The sequence below is a fragment of the Danio rerio genome, chromosome 16 (genome assembly GCF_049306965.1).
Source record: "Danio rerio strain Tuebingen ecotype United States chromosome 16, GRCz12tu, whole genome shotgun sequence".
NCBI classification, from domain to species: domain Eukaryota; kingdom Metazoa; phylum Chordata; class Actinopteri; order Cypriniformes; family Danionidae; genus Danio; species Danio rerio.
The window spans coordinates 32,100,345-32,116,826 of record NC_133191.1 but is presented as its reverse complement, the minus strand read 5'-3'; the positions used below and the strand labels follow the sequence as shown (position 1 = coordinate 32,116,826).

The 16,482-nt window shown below is 33.8% G+C and overlaps 1 protein-coding gene and 1 long non-coding RNA gene across 2 annotated transcripts in view; one reads left to right on the top strand and one right to left on the bottom strand.

Moving 5' to 3' along the window:
- npr1b (natriuretic peptide receptor 1b) overlaps nt 1-16,482 on the bottom strand; it is an 87,620-nt gene that overhangs the window by 2,611 nt on the left and 68,527 nt on the right. The window contains exons 16-21 of the mRNA XM_009292394.5: nt 5,529-5,697; nt 4,995-5,141; nt 4,762-4,885; nt 4,610-4,678; nt 1,917-2,091; nt 1,575-1,673 (exon numbers count right to left, since the gene is read on the bottom strand). Coding sequence (XP_009290669.2) covers nt 1,575-1,673; nt 1,917-2,091; nt 4,610-4,678; nt 4,762-4,885; nt 4,995-5,141; nt 5,529-5,697 — 783 coding nt within the window. The remainder of the gene's footprint in view (nt 1-1,574; nt 1,674-1,916; nt 2,092-4,609; nt 4,679-4,761; nt 4,886-4,994; nt 5,142-5,528; nt 5,698-16,482) is intronic.
- Nucleotides 11,394-16,324, top strand: LOC141378212 (uncharacterized). The gene is made up of 3 exons (XR_012392152.1): nt 11,394-12,007; nt 13,617-14,887; nt 15,465-16,324. It is a non-coding gene; the product is annotated as an uncharacterized lncRNA (long non-coding RNA).

Here is a 16,482-nt window from a genome sequence, read left to right as displayed (position 1 = left end):
TTTGCTTTTATTTTTTACTTACGTCAAAGTGTGCTGGTAAACCTCTACGATACAATGTTTCTGGGAGGATTTGCTGGTCAAGGAAGGCATAATGCTAATCTTTGCCTCTAAAAAAATTTATTTAACAACCTTCAAAATTAATCTCTTTCCTGATTGCAATTTGTTTTGCTTTTGTCAAGTGTTATCTAACGGCAGCTGCTATCTGCCAGCCTCTATGTGGGAAACGGGTGGCAAGGAAAATAATTAAATTTGAATTATGAGGGAATCTTTTCATCAACATTTTTTTGTTTAGGCTTGTTAAATGTTTTTGAATCTCATTATGGCAAATTAATCAATGCATTACCACGCTGTTGATAATACAACATATGAAAAAGCATCTCCAGTGAGGCCAGATGATATAGAAATACATTTTTCAAAATAAATGATTACATGTAAGACTAAAACTAAAATGTTATTTTTTAAAAAGCCATCTCTTGAATTTTTTCCACATCTCAAATTGTTTTATTATAGAAAATGAAACACTTTAAAATACCAACTAACTCATCTGAACTCTTGACCTTTAAAGTTGCAATGGTTTTTATTTTACTAAAGGTCCTGTGAGATTAAAGTAAAGGCTTTTAGATGTTAGTTTCAGTCTGTTAGTTTTAATAATATCTATAAGCTAGTGTGCTCCAGAATAGTAACAAAATTTGTGTTGAGAAAATATGTAACTGATATAAACATCTAAAGCTGGCAGTTTGCCAGCAGGTAGCTCTCTGCAACTCTGCAACGCCTGGTCAGTACCTGGATGGGAGAACACATGGGAAAGCTGGGTTGCTGCTAGAAGTGGTGTTAGTGAGGCCAGCAGGTGGCTCTTAACCTGTGGTCTGTTTAGGTCCTAACGCCCCAGTATATTGATAAGGGCTCTATACGGTTTAGTGAGTGCTGTCATTTGAACGAGAAGTTAAACCGATGATTTTTTCAAAAAAAGTGTAAGGGTTTAAGCCTGGCATCCTGGCCAAATTTGCCCACTGGCCTCAGTTCATCAATGCGTCATAACCATCCTCATATCATATTTGGCTTCATCACTCTGTCTCCTCTTCACCAATAAGCTGGTGTGTGGTCTGGCGTAATATGGCTGCCATCAAGTCATCCAGGTGGATGCCTCACAAAGTGGTGGATGAGGAGATCCCCCCCAAAAATGTGTAAAAAACACTCTGAGTGTGCAGAAAAGTGCTATAGAAAGGTAATGAATTATTATTATTAGATTTTTTCATGTGACCTCATACTTCAGTTTTTTATAAAATCTTAACCAGTCAAAGGCTCTCTAGTATCTGATATGCCCCACCCACTTTAAGACTCGTCTCATTTGCTGTGCTTAAGCTCAACCACTCTCATTGGCTGAGCTGTAATCAAAAACAAAACACTATTGGCTGTTTTTAAAAAGCTGAGGAGCTATTTTATGTCCCACTCTCCCATAATTTTTCAGTTGAGATTACGTCAAACAGCTAATAAAAAATGCACATTTCACAGCACTTCATGGGACCTTTAAGTTTTAAAGTGTTTGGTGGGATAGAGATAATTTTTTCTCTTACGTTCTCCATTCGACTCCATACGAGAAGATGTGTTTACAGTATCTCCGAAAAGACAATACCGAGGCATCTTCAGCCCAACTACACCTGCACATACAGGGCCTGGAACATACACACAGACACAAACAAAACACACAATTCTCAATACTCAAAACTTCATATGCTAAAACCAGGTTTAGTATGTTAGAACAATTTTATTACTAATATTTTGTAATATTAATAAATATGAATATTTATTAGCATTTAGTATTTAGTAATGTTTAGTATTATGTTAGATAAACATAGTTCAATACAAGAAAATTCCCTGTTAGTGTCAAAAAAACTGTTTAAAATGCTCATTCTCACCACTGTGAATGCCGATTCGTAATTTGAGTTGCTCATCGGGTCGGTGGCGAATCTTAAATGTTTTGACAGCCTCCAACAGAGCGAGGGACATCCGTGCAATCTCACGACCATGCAGTTTGCCGTTTCGTACCGGCAGTCCTGAAACTACCATGTAAGCATCGCCTATTGTCTCCACCTAAAGGAACAATAAAACAAAAATGATATATGAAATATATATATATGTAGTCTGTCAAAGTTGTATTAAACATGCCTATAGACTGAACACATACTGTAATATGCATAGGTAGAGAAGATAATTCATCAAATTCAAACTCGTGCACTTTATAGAAAACAGCCAAAATACATTAAATGTTTTCAGTTCTTGGATGTAAACACCATTGTGTAAACACCCTTGGCTTCAAGTTTTAATATTTACTGATTATTTTAGACATTGTTTAGCACTAGTATAGCAGGTGGAGATTTACTTCAGCACAAAGCACAGGACAAAAGAAAAAATCACTGTTAAAAGTTTAATTAACAACATACCGATTGTTCTTTATATAATTCTTTAAATATAGTAGTTAACATTTAAAGTTTTTCAAAGATGTCCTAAGACAAGAATGGATGTTATTAAATAGTTTTAACTCTGTTGAAAAGTTTTGATCCACTTCAAATATTGTTATTCAAATGTCGTTTCTTTGACAGCCTGACACTATCTACAGGTAGCATATTTCGTTTTATTTATATGTAAAATTTGCCACATAAAAATCCCTTTTCCACTTAAGATTCAAGGTAGATATGCAAATGCAACATTTTCTAATTAATGAAATGTTTTGTTTCAATTTTTTACCCATTATTGGATGAGGAATTATGTATGTTAAGCTCATTGACATTGACTACAATAAAAGATTGAAGAAAATGAGGATTAAATTCAAACTATATTTTTTAGCAGAACAAGGACTGTATACTACTGTCTAGGGCAGCATTTTTCAAACTGAGGTCCAGGGAAAGTGGAATAAAAAAACTAATTATAAAAAAAAAAAAATATATATATATATATATATATATATATATATATATATATATATATATATATATATATATATATATATATATATATATATAAAATGATTAAATGGATAAAACTCTGATCTAAAACATATAAACATAAGTTAGTTTTTATTGGTATAGCTTTAGTTGGTAAATTATCACAATCTAGATCTGGTTTGTTGGTGTACTGCTCAAATATTTATAATACCAGATTAGCAGATGTACTCTTACTTAAGGTGCCATTTTTTTCCACACAGTGTTAGGTCAATCTGCATTCTTTAAGTATGCTCCATACGAATGGAACGAGCTTCAAGATATACTACATATGAAATCTGTCCCTTTTATTGCAATATTTACAATATTTAAAGTCTGTCTAATTAATTATGGCTTAAATTATATTTGTATGCGTCTATGTCAGGGTTGTTCAAACTCAGTCCTGGAGGGCCGGTGTCCTGCAGATTTTAGCTTCAACTTGCCTCAACACACCTGAAAGGATGTTTCTAGAAAGCCTAGTAAGAGCTTGATTAGCTAGCCCAGGTGTGTCTGATTGGGGTTGGAACTAAACTTTGCAGGACACTGGCCCTCCAGGACTGAGTTTGGACATGCCTGGTCAATGTGTTGTGATATGTTCTTTTTTCTTTCTTGGAACTCTGTCCTATGCTGCCTGTCTTGACATGGACTCCTTGGTAGAAGAGATATTGTATCTCAATGAGACTTTCTTGGTTAAATAGGTTTGTTACAGTGCTCATCAAATATAAGTACAACTCTCACAAATCTTTTAAATTGACATTTTTAATAGGAAGCTATACAATATTATATTTGTGTATATACATTAGATTATTCAGTACTGAAGCCAAAGCTGGAGAGTATCTAATAAATTTACTTATGATAATGCTCTAAAAATTTGTACACCCAAATTTATGTTATAGAAAAATAATAAATACTAAATTAAAAAAAGGAAAAATCAAGAAGAGCAAAAAAGAAAATAAAAATTTAGTTGAGAATTTGTAGGTTGTAATTGTTTTTGCAATATTTTGCTTGAATTTAATTTTATAATGTTTCAATTTATAAATATGTTTGGTGACTAAAATATTATTTTAATACATGTATCTGTTTAAGGCGACACAGTGGCGCAGTAGGTAGTGCTGTCGCCTTAGAGCAAGAAGGTCACTGGGTCGCTGGTTCGATCCTCGGCTCAGTTGGTCTTTCTGAGTGGATATTGCATGTTTTCCCTGTGTTTGCTTGGGTTTCCTCCGGGTGCTCCGGTTTCCCCCACAGTCCAAAGACATGCGGTACAGGTGAATTGGGTAAGCTAAATTGTCCGTAGTGTATTAGTGTGTGTGTGCGCGAATGTGTGTGTGGAAGTTTCCCAGAGAAGGGTTGCGGCTGGAGGGGCATCCGCTGCGTAAAAATGTGCTGGATAAGTTTGTGGTTCGCTGTGGCGACCCCGAATTAATAAAGGGACTAAGCCGACAAGGAAATTAATGAATCAATGAATGAATGTATCTGTTTAATAAATCTGTTTTGTTTAAATGCACCAAAATACATTGCCTATATTCACTAAGAAATGGATAAAAATATTCGTTTTCAAAATGGGCTGTACTCAATTAGGCTGAGCACTGCATAAGGCATATAAAATGTGTTGAGGTTTGAGGTGGCGATACCTTGTAAACGTCGAAATTGTCTATGATGGCATCAAAGCAAGTGTAGAGGTCATTGAGGAGGGTGACGACCTAGAAAAAACAAACAAAAAGCACTTCAAATCTAAAGGTTCAGACACCAAAAGTTTTTACTGTCAGTTTTAAGAGTGAAGTACCTGCAAAGGTGTGCTCTCCGCTGACAGTGATGTGAAGCCTACAATATCACTGAAATAGATGGTGACAGAGTCAAAAGCTTCAGCCTGCACCGTCTCACCTCTCTTCAGCTGTTCAGCTACTGAACTAACACACACACACACACAACAGAAATAAAGCCACATGAGACTTAGCTAAGTTGAATAAGAACTTTGTAATAGTTGCTTTAGTGTATGAGGCGTGTGGGTCAACTCACTGAGGGAGGATCTGGTACAGTAAAGCTTCTGCCTTGCGTTTCTCTTCTAGGTATGCTTGAGTTCTCTCCTCTACCAGCTCCTCCAGATTATTAGCATACTGCTCCATACGAGACAAAAGATTATCCAGGATATTACTCCTGTGCTCCCTGTGAACGAGACATGATGGGGTGAATGAAAATCACATGTATAGGGTAAGACATGCAGCATACAGTTCGTTTTTTATGCTCATAATGTTTGGAGAGAAAAAGGGCAGATGCTGGACAAGGATAAAAGATCAAAATGATTTTAATCACAAATGAAGCAAATGTCTATAAAAAGACTGAATATAGACTTGAAAATGTAAAATGTAAACAAATACTATTACTATACAAATACTAGTACTATAAATGAGTAGAAAATATCCTTGGCTTTTTATACAAAACAATACATATGTGCAATTTTACATTTTAGGATAGAATTATCCTGTACATTGGGGTAAAAAGAGAAAACCCCTAAATGTTACAGAAAGAACTATGGAGTAATGAGGGACAGACCTGTTCTGTTTGCGGAGTAACACACTAATATGGCTGAACTCAGGTCTGTCTGATGGTTCTTCAGCCCAGCAGCGCTGCATCAGCTGACCGAGCTCCTCACTGTGTGCCTGAGGGTTCAGTGATGGACGGAGATACGGCCATTCACCCAGAGCCACCCGATCCACAATCTCTATACACAAGGAAACAGCGAGCAAGAGAAACAGACAAAGGAGAACGGTTTGAGCTTAAATGAACAGATGATATTCTAACATCACTTAAAAATCAGCTTGAAATGCATGAAAAGCCTGATGAATCTTTAGTAATATTTAGTGAATATGAAATATTAAACGTCTTTATGCAATGCATGTTTTAACTTTGTGAAGCTCACTTTTAGCAATTAATATAAATAAATTGAATTTGTACTTTTGTATTTTAAATTTATTTAGAAAAAAGTAATTAATTTCTTTCAAAATCAAACAATAAGTGCTCAGGTGTAGCTTAAGTAATGTGTAGGTGCTCTTTGGTTAAGGAACCCATCAGAATAAACAGCAAAAATCAGTGCAAGGCACTTGAAAAATGTGGAAAAAATATTAAAAAGCATTTAAATATTTTTTCCACATTTTTTGAGTACCTTGGAATCAGTTTTGCTAATTCATTTCTTAATTTTTGTTTTTGGGGAGGGTAATTCATTATTTTAAATATATATTCACCATATTTTCTGAATTCATGATATTACATTTGTGTTTACATATTTACTTTTTAACTATTTGAACAAAGTTTTAAAACGTTTTTGTATTTTTTTTTAAATATTGCATAGTTAATGTTGCACACTCAATATAGCACATAATGATTGCATATACATTTGTAAATGTATGATATACGTACAAATCTACATATTTATTTGTAAATCCTGTTTATAGCAAAAAGCAACATGTATATTTTGTTCATACATTTTTGCATATTGCTGATTATTACAGTTTTTCGTTTTGGTACATTTCTCAAAATAACGCACACAAATAGCAAAACACCATGGATTACCAGCAAAAGTCAGTCTCCTGCTCAAAATCAAAAACTACATATCTGTGTCAATGAACACATCTTTGCGGTCAGAATAACAAGTCCTTGTGTCGTGTACAGATAAGTCAAATGACCAAATCATGATGTCAATACAACAGTATACTCTGGAGGGGTGTTCTGATGTAATCTATGGCTATTTTTTGTTGCTTGTAATTTGTTGACATGATCATTGTTATACAGAAAGGAAAACACAGCACTGCATAGCACAAAGAAAAAAATAAAACAAAAGTAGAAATGTAAACATAGGACAACCTTCTTTTAGATCTTCATTAGAAAAAGTCAAGATTCAGCTGGGACAAACTTACCAATTGTAGACAGGTTTAAAATAAAAGTCAAATGGAAATGTATATGAAAATGCATTCTGACAAAATATTACGACAACTTGTTCAGCCATTTTGCATGTAAAGACTTACACCATGAAAAAATGATTAAATGTTGTGGGGTTGAGACTATTCAACAGAGTAATACATTTTGATCAACATGACATAAACAACTGATAATGTAGGAAACATCAGAGAATTGCACATAATCATTTGTATAGATGTACAAACACATTTGCAACTTGTTCAAATAAATGAGAAACTTCGTTTCTGATGTGCACAAGTGACACAATGATCTGAAGACTGAACAGGTAGTTTTGAAAATTTCAATTCTTATATGAGAAATGTACCAAAGTGACTGAAAAAAACTCTATTAGCAGCCTCTACAGTATGTTTGTCTATTTGTAAATCTCTGCAGACTATAGCTGATACAACTTTTATATTATGTTTATAATACATCTATATGTAAATATTACCCATAGTTTAACTTATAAATTATACCTATACCCTGAACTTGCTGCTATTGCACTCCTGGTTAGACCTTAACTGCATTTCGTTGCTTAACTGCATTTCGTTGCTACTCAAAAATTTGGGTAGAGCCCCCTATCCTATTTCTTTCACTTATATTTAACACATGTCAAATAACAAACTAACAAATATTGGTTGCTACTTAAAAGCCATACCTAAAAGAAATTTATTTTGGCTGTGAAATATTTAGCTAATTTCAGCAGTAGATATTTTGCCAGTCAAAGTGCTTTTCTTCACTTTACTCTCTATAATCTGTTGCATCAGGGCATTTTCCATCAGTCTTATTCCCACAAACTCCCCCAAATGTTTTATCTCTGTTCCCCATCCTCTTCCTGATCTCTCTCTCTCAGCTCTATTCATCAGCTCTTCTTACAGCTCTGAAAGCAACGGCTGTGGGCTGTCGCACTCCAGCAAAAGCACCCTTTGTCTGCCCCATCTGAGGCTTTTCACAGACAATCTGGTCTGATAAGAAGCCACACTTTAAGCTCAGGAAATCTTTACTGCTGCACACTTTTCTTTGTGTTTCTGTTTTGTATTTATACATGTGATGATTGGTTGACCTAGCATACACAAGGCTCATTGGTTCACCAGTCTAGAGCCGGAAAAGCAATCTCATTACGAAGGTGGCCAAAAGCATGTCTGCCGCCTGTTGGAGATTGATATGATCACTTTTTTTATGTCCGTTCTGATTACAGTGCTGACATTAGAAGCTCCAGGGATGCTAACAGCATATTATATCACTTTGTGCGGGGAGAAAAAGTCTGCTCTTCATATAGAACACACAAACACACATATCTGATGAAAGTCTTGTCGTTTATCCAAGTTTTAGGAACAACAAATAATAACTTGACTTGACAATGATCATTTGGTATCAGAAGTGGCTTATATGAAAGGCAAAGGCCTTAGATTACACTTATTTTACCAAAATAAAATATGATCATGCCTTAATTTTTAATAATTTAATTAGGACATTAAGGTCTGACTTTGCTTAAACAAAAGTCTTGTCCCTTAACAGAAATAATGTACAGTATAGAAAATAAAGTCATGGTGCAGTGGAAAAATAATTAATATTGTGTATGACTCCCCTGAGCTTAGAGGACTGCTTCCATACATCTCTGCCATGACTCAAATTACTTATTAATAAGGTCATCTGGAATGCCAAAGGTCACATTCTTGCAGGACTCCCAGATATCATCAAGATTGTTTTTATTCATCTTTAATGTCTCCTCCATCTTACCTCAGACATGCTCTATAATGTTTATGTCTGGTGACTGGGCTGGCCAATCCTGGAGAACCTTGACCTTTTTTGCTTTAAGGAACTTTGATGCGAAGGCTAAAGTATGAGGAGCGCTATCCTGCTGTAGAATTTGCCCTCTCCTTTGATTTGTAATGTAATGGGCAGCACAAATGTCCTGATACCTCAGGTTGCTGATGTTACCATCCACTCTGCAGATCTCTCCCATGCTTCCATACTAAATATAACTCCAAACCATGATTTTTCCTTCTTCAAACTTGACTGATTTCTGTGAGAATCTTGGGTCCATGTGGGTTCCAATAGGACGTCTGCAGTATTTGTGATGATTGGGATGCAGTTCAACAGACGATTCATCTGAACAATCTACCTTCTGCCACTTTACCAAATGATCAACTAAAGTCGAATTATTATTTGTTGCTTTTACAACTAGGATCGACGGCTAGACTATTGTCAGGTAGTGTATAGGTGATTCTAAAAAGGTGGGGTTTATTTTGCATCTCCAAGATAAACCTTCATTCATTCATTTTGTTTTCGGCTTAGTCCCTTTGTTAATTAGGGGTCGCCACAGCGAAATGAACCGCCATCTTTTTCAGCATATGTTTTACGCAGCGGATGCCCTTCCATCTGCAACCCATCACTGGGAAATCATGCGAACACTACGGACAATTTAAGCTTACCCAATTCACCTATATAGCATGTTTTTGGACTTGTGGGAGAAACTGCAGCACCTGTAGGAAACCCACACAAACACGGGGAGAACATGAAAACTCCACAAAGAAATGCCAAATGACCCAGCCGAGGCTCGAACCAGCAACCTTCTTGCTGTGAGGCGGTTATGCTACCCACTGTGCCACCGTGATGCACAAGATAAACTTATTTAATTAGGATTTTTAATTTTTAAAAACAAAGACTTTAAAGAAACCGTTTTGAATAATAACACAAATTATATCAAGTTGTATCTACAAATAATGTTTGCATTTGTATTTAAAACATTATCTTAAAGACTCCCCCTATGTCTATATTTGAAACTCTGTAATTACCTTAAATTAAAATAAAGTCCAGTTTGCAGCTTTTTTATTTTTACCTTATAAATATTTGCATGAAATTTTTGTTTCCTCTATTATTTGTAAGTTCAGTAATGGAAACATACTTTTTGTGCTTGTTGCTATGTTCGGTCACCTATAAAAAAAAGGCATGACAATATTTAAAACACTGACAGAAAAAGCGTGTGACTAGCTCCAAGTGTCACTTCCTCTGGTGGAAAACTCTAGAAGGGACTGAGGCATGTGATGTAATCTTCTCTCATTACTTGTATAAAATGTTTTTAATACATCAATAGTTGATTAATAACTTGTCAATTCTTTTACTGATATACTTTAGCAAATTTCTCTTTTTAAAAACTTTAATATGCTTTACATACATAAAAATCTGATTTAGACATGCCATGTGGTGTCTAGTATGAGGTTAGCAACTTGAGCAAAAGCATAAAATGCTGGAAAATGTCAAGTCTGTTATTGTCAAGTCTGTTAATGGTTTTAAAGGTTTCACACATTATGTTAAATAACAGTTACTAACAAAATCAAATGTCCCTCATCACATTTTAAACATTTTCCATTATTTTCCATTAACAATGGATTCAGTTTACTGTAAATTAAACGTTTGTTTAATTCACTAACTAAAACAAATGGGAAACGCTTGAAATGTACCAGCAATACTGGACTGAGTCATATGCAAACATGGATTTTGGTCTGTATTATGAATCACATGATTAAATCCATAAATTAGATTAGAGAGGAAGAGAGAGATAAGTGTGTGTGAAAGAGAAAGGCAGAACAAATGAATGTGTTATGACTCTGAAAGTAATGGAAAGTGACAGTAATTTATAAAGCTTTTCTTTCATTCAGATTGGAGTTTTAGATAGAATATTGATTCAGTGTTTTTGTTTAGGAAGGTTTCAGTATTTTATGATCAGTGCTTGGTAGTAAGTGATTACATTTCATTTCGATTTAGAATGATCAGATTATATAGTTTTAATTGCTATTTCTTCTATGGGTTACACACTCAGAAATGAGTCATGATTTTGAATTCTTTTCTATAAATTTTTTTCCTAAAGTTTTATGTAAAAAAAATTGAACATTGACATTTTTTTTTTAGTTCTGAATAATTAAAATATAGAAGGCTATGCACAGTAAATCTCATGCAAATAAATTTGTTATCCATGAATGTAAATTATCAGATTCAGTTACATCATAATGAGATTCATAATTATGCAAGCTATACTACATTCTGTGCCAACGTAGAATCCACAGAAATGTTGAAAATCTGGAGGACTTTGACCATGACATTTTTTTTCTCATGTTAATTATGGTCTGTTCTTGTGATGCAGGAATTGTTTTCAGTTGAACCACATTGATCTTAAATATTTGCTTACATATTAAAATAATAGTAAGTAATTGAACAGGTTTTGAAAATACATTATTTCAAATTTGGGTCTTATTTAAAAATGATTTATTCATCTAATTTAAAATCTTAATTATTTAATTAATTATTAGTATTTCATATTAAATTTCAATTGATAAATCTCCTTTCATTTTCCAAACCCTAGCTTAATGCAATGCTTTATGCATTTTATGATGTCATTAACACAGATTGGAAAAGTTTTTTCAATAATCCCATATTAATCTAAAATGTCATATATCAAAATTATCAAAAGTAATCCGAAAATAGTCAGAGGGCATTACCTAAAATCAGAACTTGAATTATTACATTACCAACTACAACTTTAATCATGTATTTTTTTTTAAATTGATGACAATTTTTACATTTACGACAATAATTATCTACAATATTAACAAGTTAGATCAAAAGTAATCTAAAAGTAATCCAAAAGTAGTCTGAGTGCAGTTACTAAAAAGAGCAATCAAGTAAATTACATTATCAACTACAATTTACATAATTATGTTTTTTTTTTCATTTATGATGATTTTTTTTTATTTGTGACAATAATTACCTACCTAGGTCAAAAGTAATCTAAAAGAAGTGAGAGCGCATTACCTAAAATGAGCAATATAATAAATAACATTTTCATCTACATTTTTTTTTATATATTTTTTTTTCACTTATGACAATAATCTACCTGAATAACATGCTAGGTAAAAAGTAATCTAAAAGTAATCCAATATTAGTCAGAGTGCATTACCTAAAATGAGCAATCTGATCATTTATTTTACCAACTGCAATTCCACAGTCCAAAGACATGCAGTAAAGATGAATAAGCTTAATTGGCCTTAGTGTATATGTATGAATGCAAGAGTGTATGGGTGTTTCCCAGTGTTGGATTGCAGCTGGAAGGGCATCAGCTGTGTAAAGTATATGCTGAATAAGTTGGTGATTCATTCCACTGTGGTGACCCCTGATTAATAAAGGGACTAAGTTGAAGATAAAATGAATGAATGAACTGCAATTTTCATCATTTAATTTTTTTTTATTCATGACTTTTTTTTTTTAATTTATGACAATAATTATCTACAATGATAACAAGTTTGATAAAAAATAATCTAAAAGTAATTTAAAAGTAGTCCAAGTGCCTGACCTAAAATGAGCAATCTAATAAATTACAATACGAACTATAATTTTCATAATGTATTTTTTGTATTAATGACATTTTTTAATTCATGACAGAAATAGTTTACAGTAATAACAAGTTAGGTCAAAAGAAATCTAAAAGTAATCTAAAAAAAGTGAGAGAGCAATCTAATAAATTACATTACCAACTACAATTTTCATCATGTATTTTTTTTTAAAATTTATGACAATAGTTAGCTACAATAATAACAAGTGAGGTAAAAAGTAATCTAAAAGTAATTCAAAAGTAGTCCAAGTCCATTTTTTAAAATGAGCAATATAATACAAATGAGCAATCTACTGCAATACTATTGTCATTATGTAATTCTTTTATGACATTTTTAACATTTATGACATTAATTATCTACAATAATAACAATAAAGGTCAAAAGTGACCTAAATGTAGTCCGAGTGCAATACCTAAAATTAGCAATATAATAAATTACGTCATCAACTACAATTTTCATCATGTAATTTTTTTCATTTATGTGTTTTTTTTTAATTTATGACAATAATTATCTACAATAATATCAAGTTAGGGCGATGCAGTGGCGCAGTAGGTAGTGTTGTCGCCTCACTGCAAGAAGGTCGCTGGTTCGAGCCTCGCGTTTGGCTGTATGGAGTTTGCATGTTCTCCCTGCATTCACGTGGGTTTCCTCCGGGTGCTCCGGTTTCCCCCACAGTACAAAGACATGCGGTACAGGTCAATTGAGTAGGCTAAATTGTCCGTAGTGTATGAGTGTGTGAATGAGTGTATGTGGATGTTTCCCAGAAATGGGTTGCGGCTGGAAGGGCATCCGCTGTGTAAAAACGTGCTGGATAAGTTGGTGGTTCATTCCACTGTGACGACCCCGGATTAATAAAGGGACAAAGCCGACTACAAAAAGAATGAATAACAAGTTAGGTCAAAAGTAATCTAGAATAATCCAAAAGTGGATACCTAAAATGAGCAATAATAAATTACATTACCGACTACAATTTTCATTATGTAATTTGAAATCAATTATAAATCATACAGTACATAACATTAAAGTAGCCCACTCAGTGCTGGTCTGAGTTTTCCTATTTCATGGCAATTAGCAACTCTGAATATTCATACCCCACATGCAGAAGTACTGTATGACACAAAAAAAAACTTCAATGTCTGAATGAGAGAGCACTTCATCATGTAAGGGCTACAGCTACAGCCAAGAGAACCATCCACAGGGGAGGTAATGTGTACGAGTGTGTTGGCGGGATGACAAGATAATGTCAAGTGTCTTCCTCTTTACCGATGGTGGGACTGGCAAATTAACAGTGTATGAGGGTGTTTTTATGCATATGTGCTGTGTTTAAAGGGCCATCTTTGATGTGTCTGTCGTAAAGAGAGAAGCACAGCTGTGAAAGGCGTGTGGTTGTGTATTTGTTGACCTTTCTGAAGAACCTGGTTCATTAGCGTCTTCCATTGCTGTCACTGTGGAGGCTCTCAAGGGTAATTTGTGTGAGTGCAGAGCCGTGCATCAATATTTAAAAAGTGTTTTGGATGGAAGCAACAACCAAGTTTTTTTCGGCATCCTCAATTTGTCTTCAGACAGCAGATCAGAGGAGCAAGAATGAATGATATTAATACATTAATTAAATAGAGAACACATAAAACATGGCGATGTAATGGAAACTGAGGCTTTTAAGTTTCAAAAAAGGACATGAAAGTATTGTAAAAGCATCAGGGCTTTTTAACTTGCGTTCTATATTTTAGATGTTCGAACGCCACGTGACTGCTTTGTGTGAGAAACAGATGAAACTGAATTTAAAAGCTGGATTAAACTACATGACTTAACACATAGAAAAAGCCAGACTTTCAAGTTCCTCCAAGCACAACAGGTTTATGCTAAATCATGCACTTTTTTGCTAGAAGATGCACAACTGATGAAAGAAATGTGTATTGTAAAATTAGATCAAAAAGAAATCTTGTATACTAAAAATGCAGATGAAAATTTGTAGATCTCTTCAGCATGTACATTCATTCTTACTAGTACTTAAAAAATCTACTTTTGCTAGTAATTAATCAACTATTCATTCTTTTAAATCAGACCTTTTCAATGAAAACCTTTAAATGAGACCTTTTCAGTGAAAAATACTGAAAGATCAACTGGCAAACCAGACTAATCTGGTTCACTGACTCTGCCTGGTTAACAAATAGGAAGATTATGAGTGAATACCAATTTAAATTTGACTCTAATCTTCACACAAAACTTTGATTGCTTCAGAAGGCTTGGCTACAGTGCATGAGTCATTTGGAGCGCTTTTATGATGCTTCTGCATCCACTTGAAAGAAGTGCATGGATCAAAACCTATATAGATTTCTTTCATCTGTGCTGCGCAAAAGTAACGCTATTGAAGCAGTTTTTGTTCATACAATTAATGCTAATGGGGTCAAAAACAACACATTTCACTTTTATTTTACAGGCAAAAACAGACTTTTTACATCAGTTTTCAAAAATCAGACCTTTTCTCCATAACTCTGTTTTGCAATTCAGATTTATTTTGCTGCAATTTTGAGTTTTTGCCTTACAAATATGGGTAACTCTTTAGTTTAGGTCACAATTCACAGGATTAACAAACCACTAACTGATTTAATTAATGTATTTTTTATATTTATTGCCATGTCAGCAACCAATGCTATTTTCATGGCAAGAATATTTTAATATTAAATATACAATTAAAAACAACAAACAGATGAATACATAAATGAAATAAGATTTTTAGTTTTACTACATGATAAACATTTTAATTCTTCCTGGTGTCATTTAGTTAAAAATGTACTTAAAAGAGTTTGTGTTTAAAAGAGAATTAGTTTTAAATTAAGGGCAATTGTGCAGTACAAACACTGAGCAGGGACTTTTCTGTATGTCCAATCTTGTATGTCCAATACGACATCTGGTAAAAATCACTTGATAAAATCTATAGTCTTAAAACTCTTGAGATTTCAGGTTGTATTTCATATACTTTATTATTTTCCAATGCTTCCCACTCCTCTTGCCACTTAAAATGTAAACATTAATAAAAGGTCTAATCTCTGTAGGAGGAATTTAACAAACTACTAACTAACACTACTAGCTTAATACACTAATAATTAGCTGTTTATTTAGTTATTGAGGTTGAAGTTGGGTTTAGGTTTTAGAGGGATGCAGAATAAAGATCATACTTTATTACTACTAATACAAAGTACAGGTAACTATAGGCAGGCAAAAAGCCAGTAGTAAAAAGCAATTGAACTGTGACCTAAACTAAAGTGTTACCCAATTAATGTGTTTCTTCCCCCTCTAAATTGTGAGCTATAATCTTATGCTGGGTTCTCAGCCAATGTGGAGAATGATTTCCACCTCAAGTTAATATTCCGCTTGAGAATAGTTTTGAACTTGCATAGAGAAACTCAGATGTGGTGAGTTCTGTGTATTTGCAACATACGTCATGCATTCAGCTTCATTCCCTCTGTCTGAAGGAAATTGCCCTGTATTTGTGCATTTGTATTGACTTTGTATGTAATCTACCAACATGGATAGTTCATTTTTACTTTTGATGTAAACACAGCATTACAATTTGAGTTTAAAGAGCATCTATTTTACCCCCTTTTCAAGATTCAAGAGAAGTCTTTTGTGTGTCTAGAAAGTTTCCACTCAAAACACCCATCAGATTATTTATTGTACCTTTTAGAATATTACAATTTTCAGTTTTTGTTGCCTGTGCCTATAATGCTAGTTCTGTGTCAGGTAAACAGCACAGTGACAGACATTAAGCAGATCTCATGTAATGTTTGTGAGAAATACTTCAGTAAAAACTTTCCCAATGATTATTTGATGTATTTGTTGTGGAGTTAATTCAAGCCATTCTGCAACGATGAGTCACACACAATGCCATTACAAAGTTCATGGGTGCAAACCGGGATTGAAGTGTCTACTTTTATAATTGTCCTAACATGCGGCTGTGGTGATAAATTAAAGCTGAAGTAAATCGCTGTAATTCATTACAAACATGCACCGTTTTAAAAACATTTTAAACTTGTAAAACTCATTCTTGATCACATTTGATGATGATTGATGGTCACAGCTAGCTGGACAGATCTTTTAATCCTAGTTGCTTTGCGCACGTCCTGTCTTGTTGATATGATTATACAAGTTACTATGGAGACCTA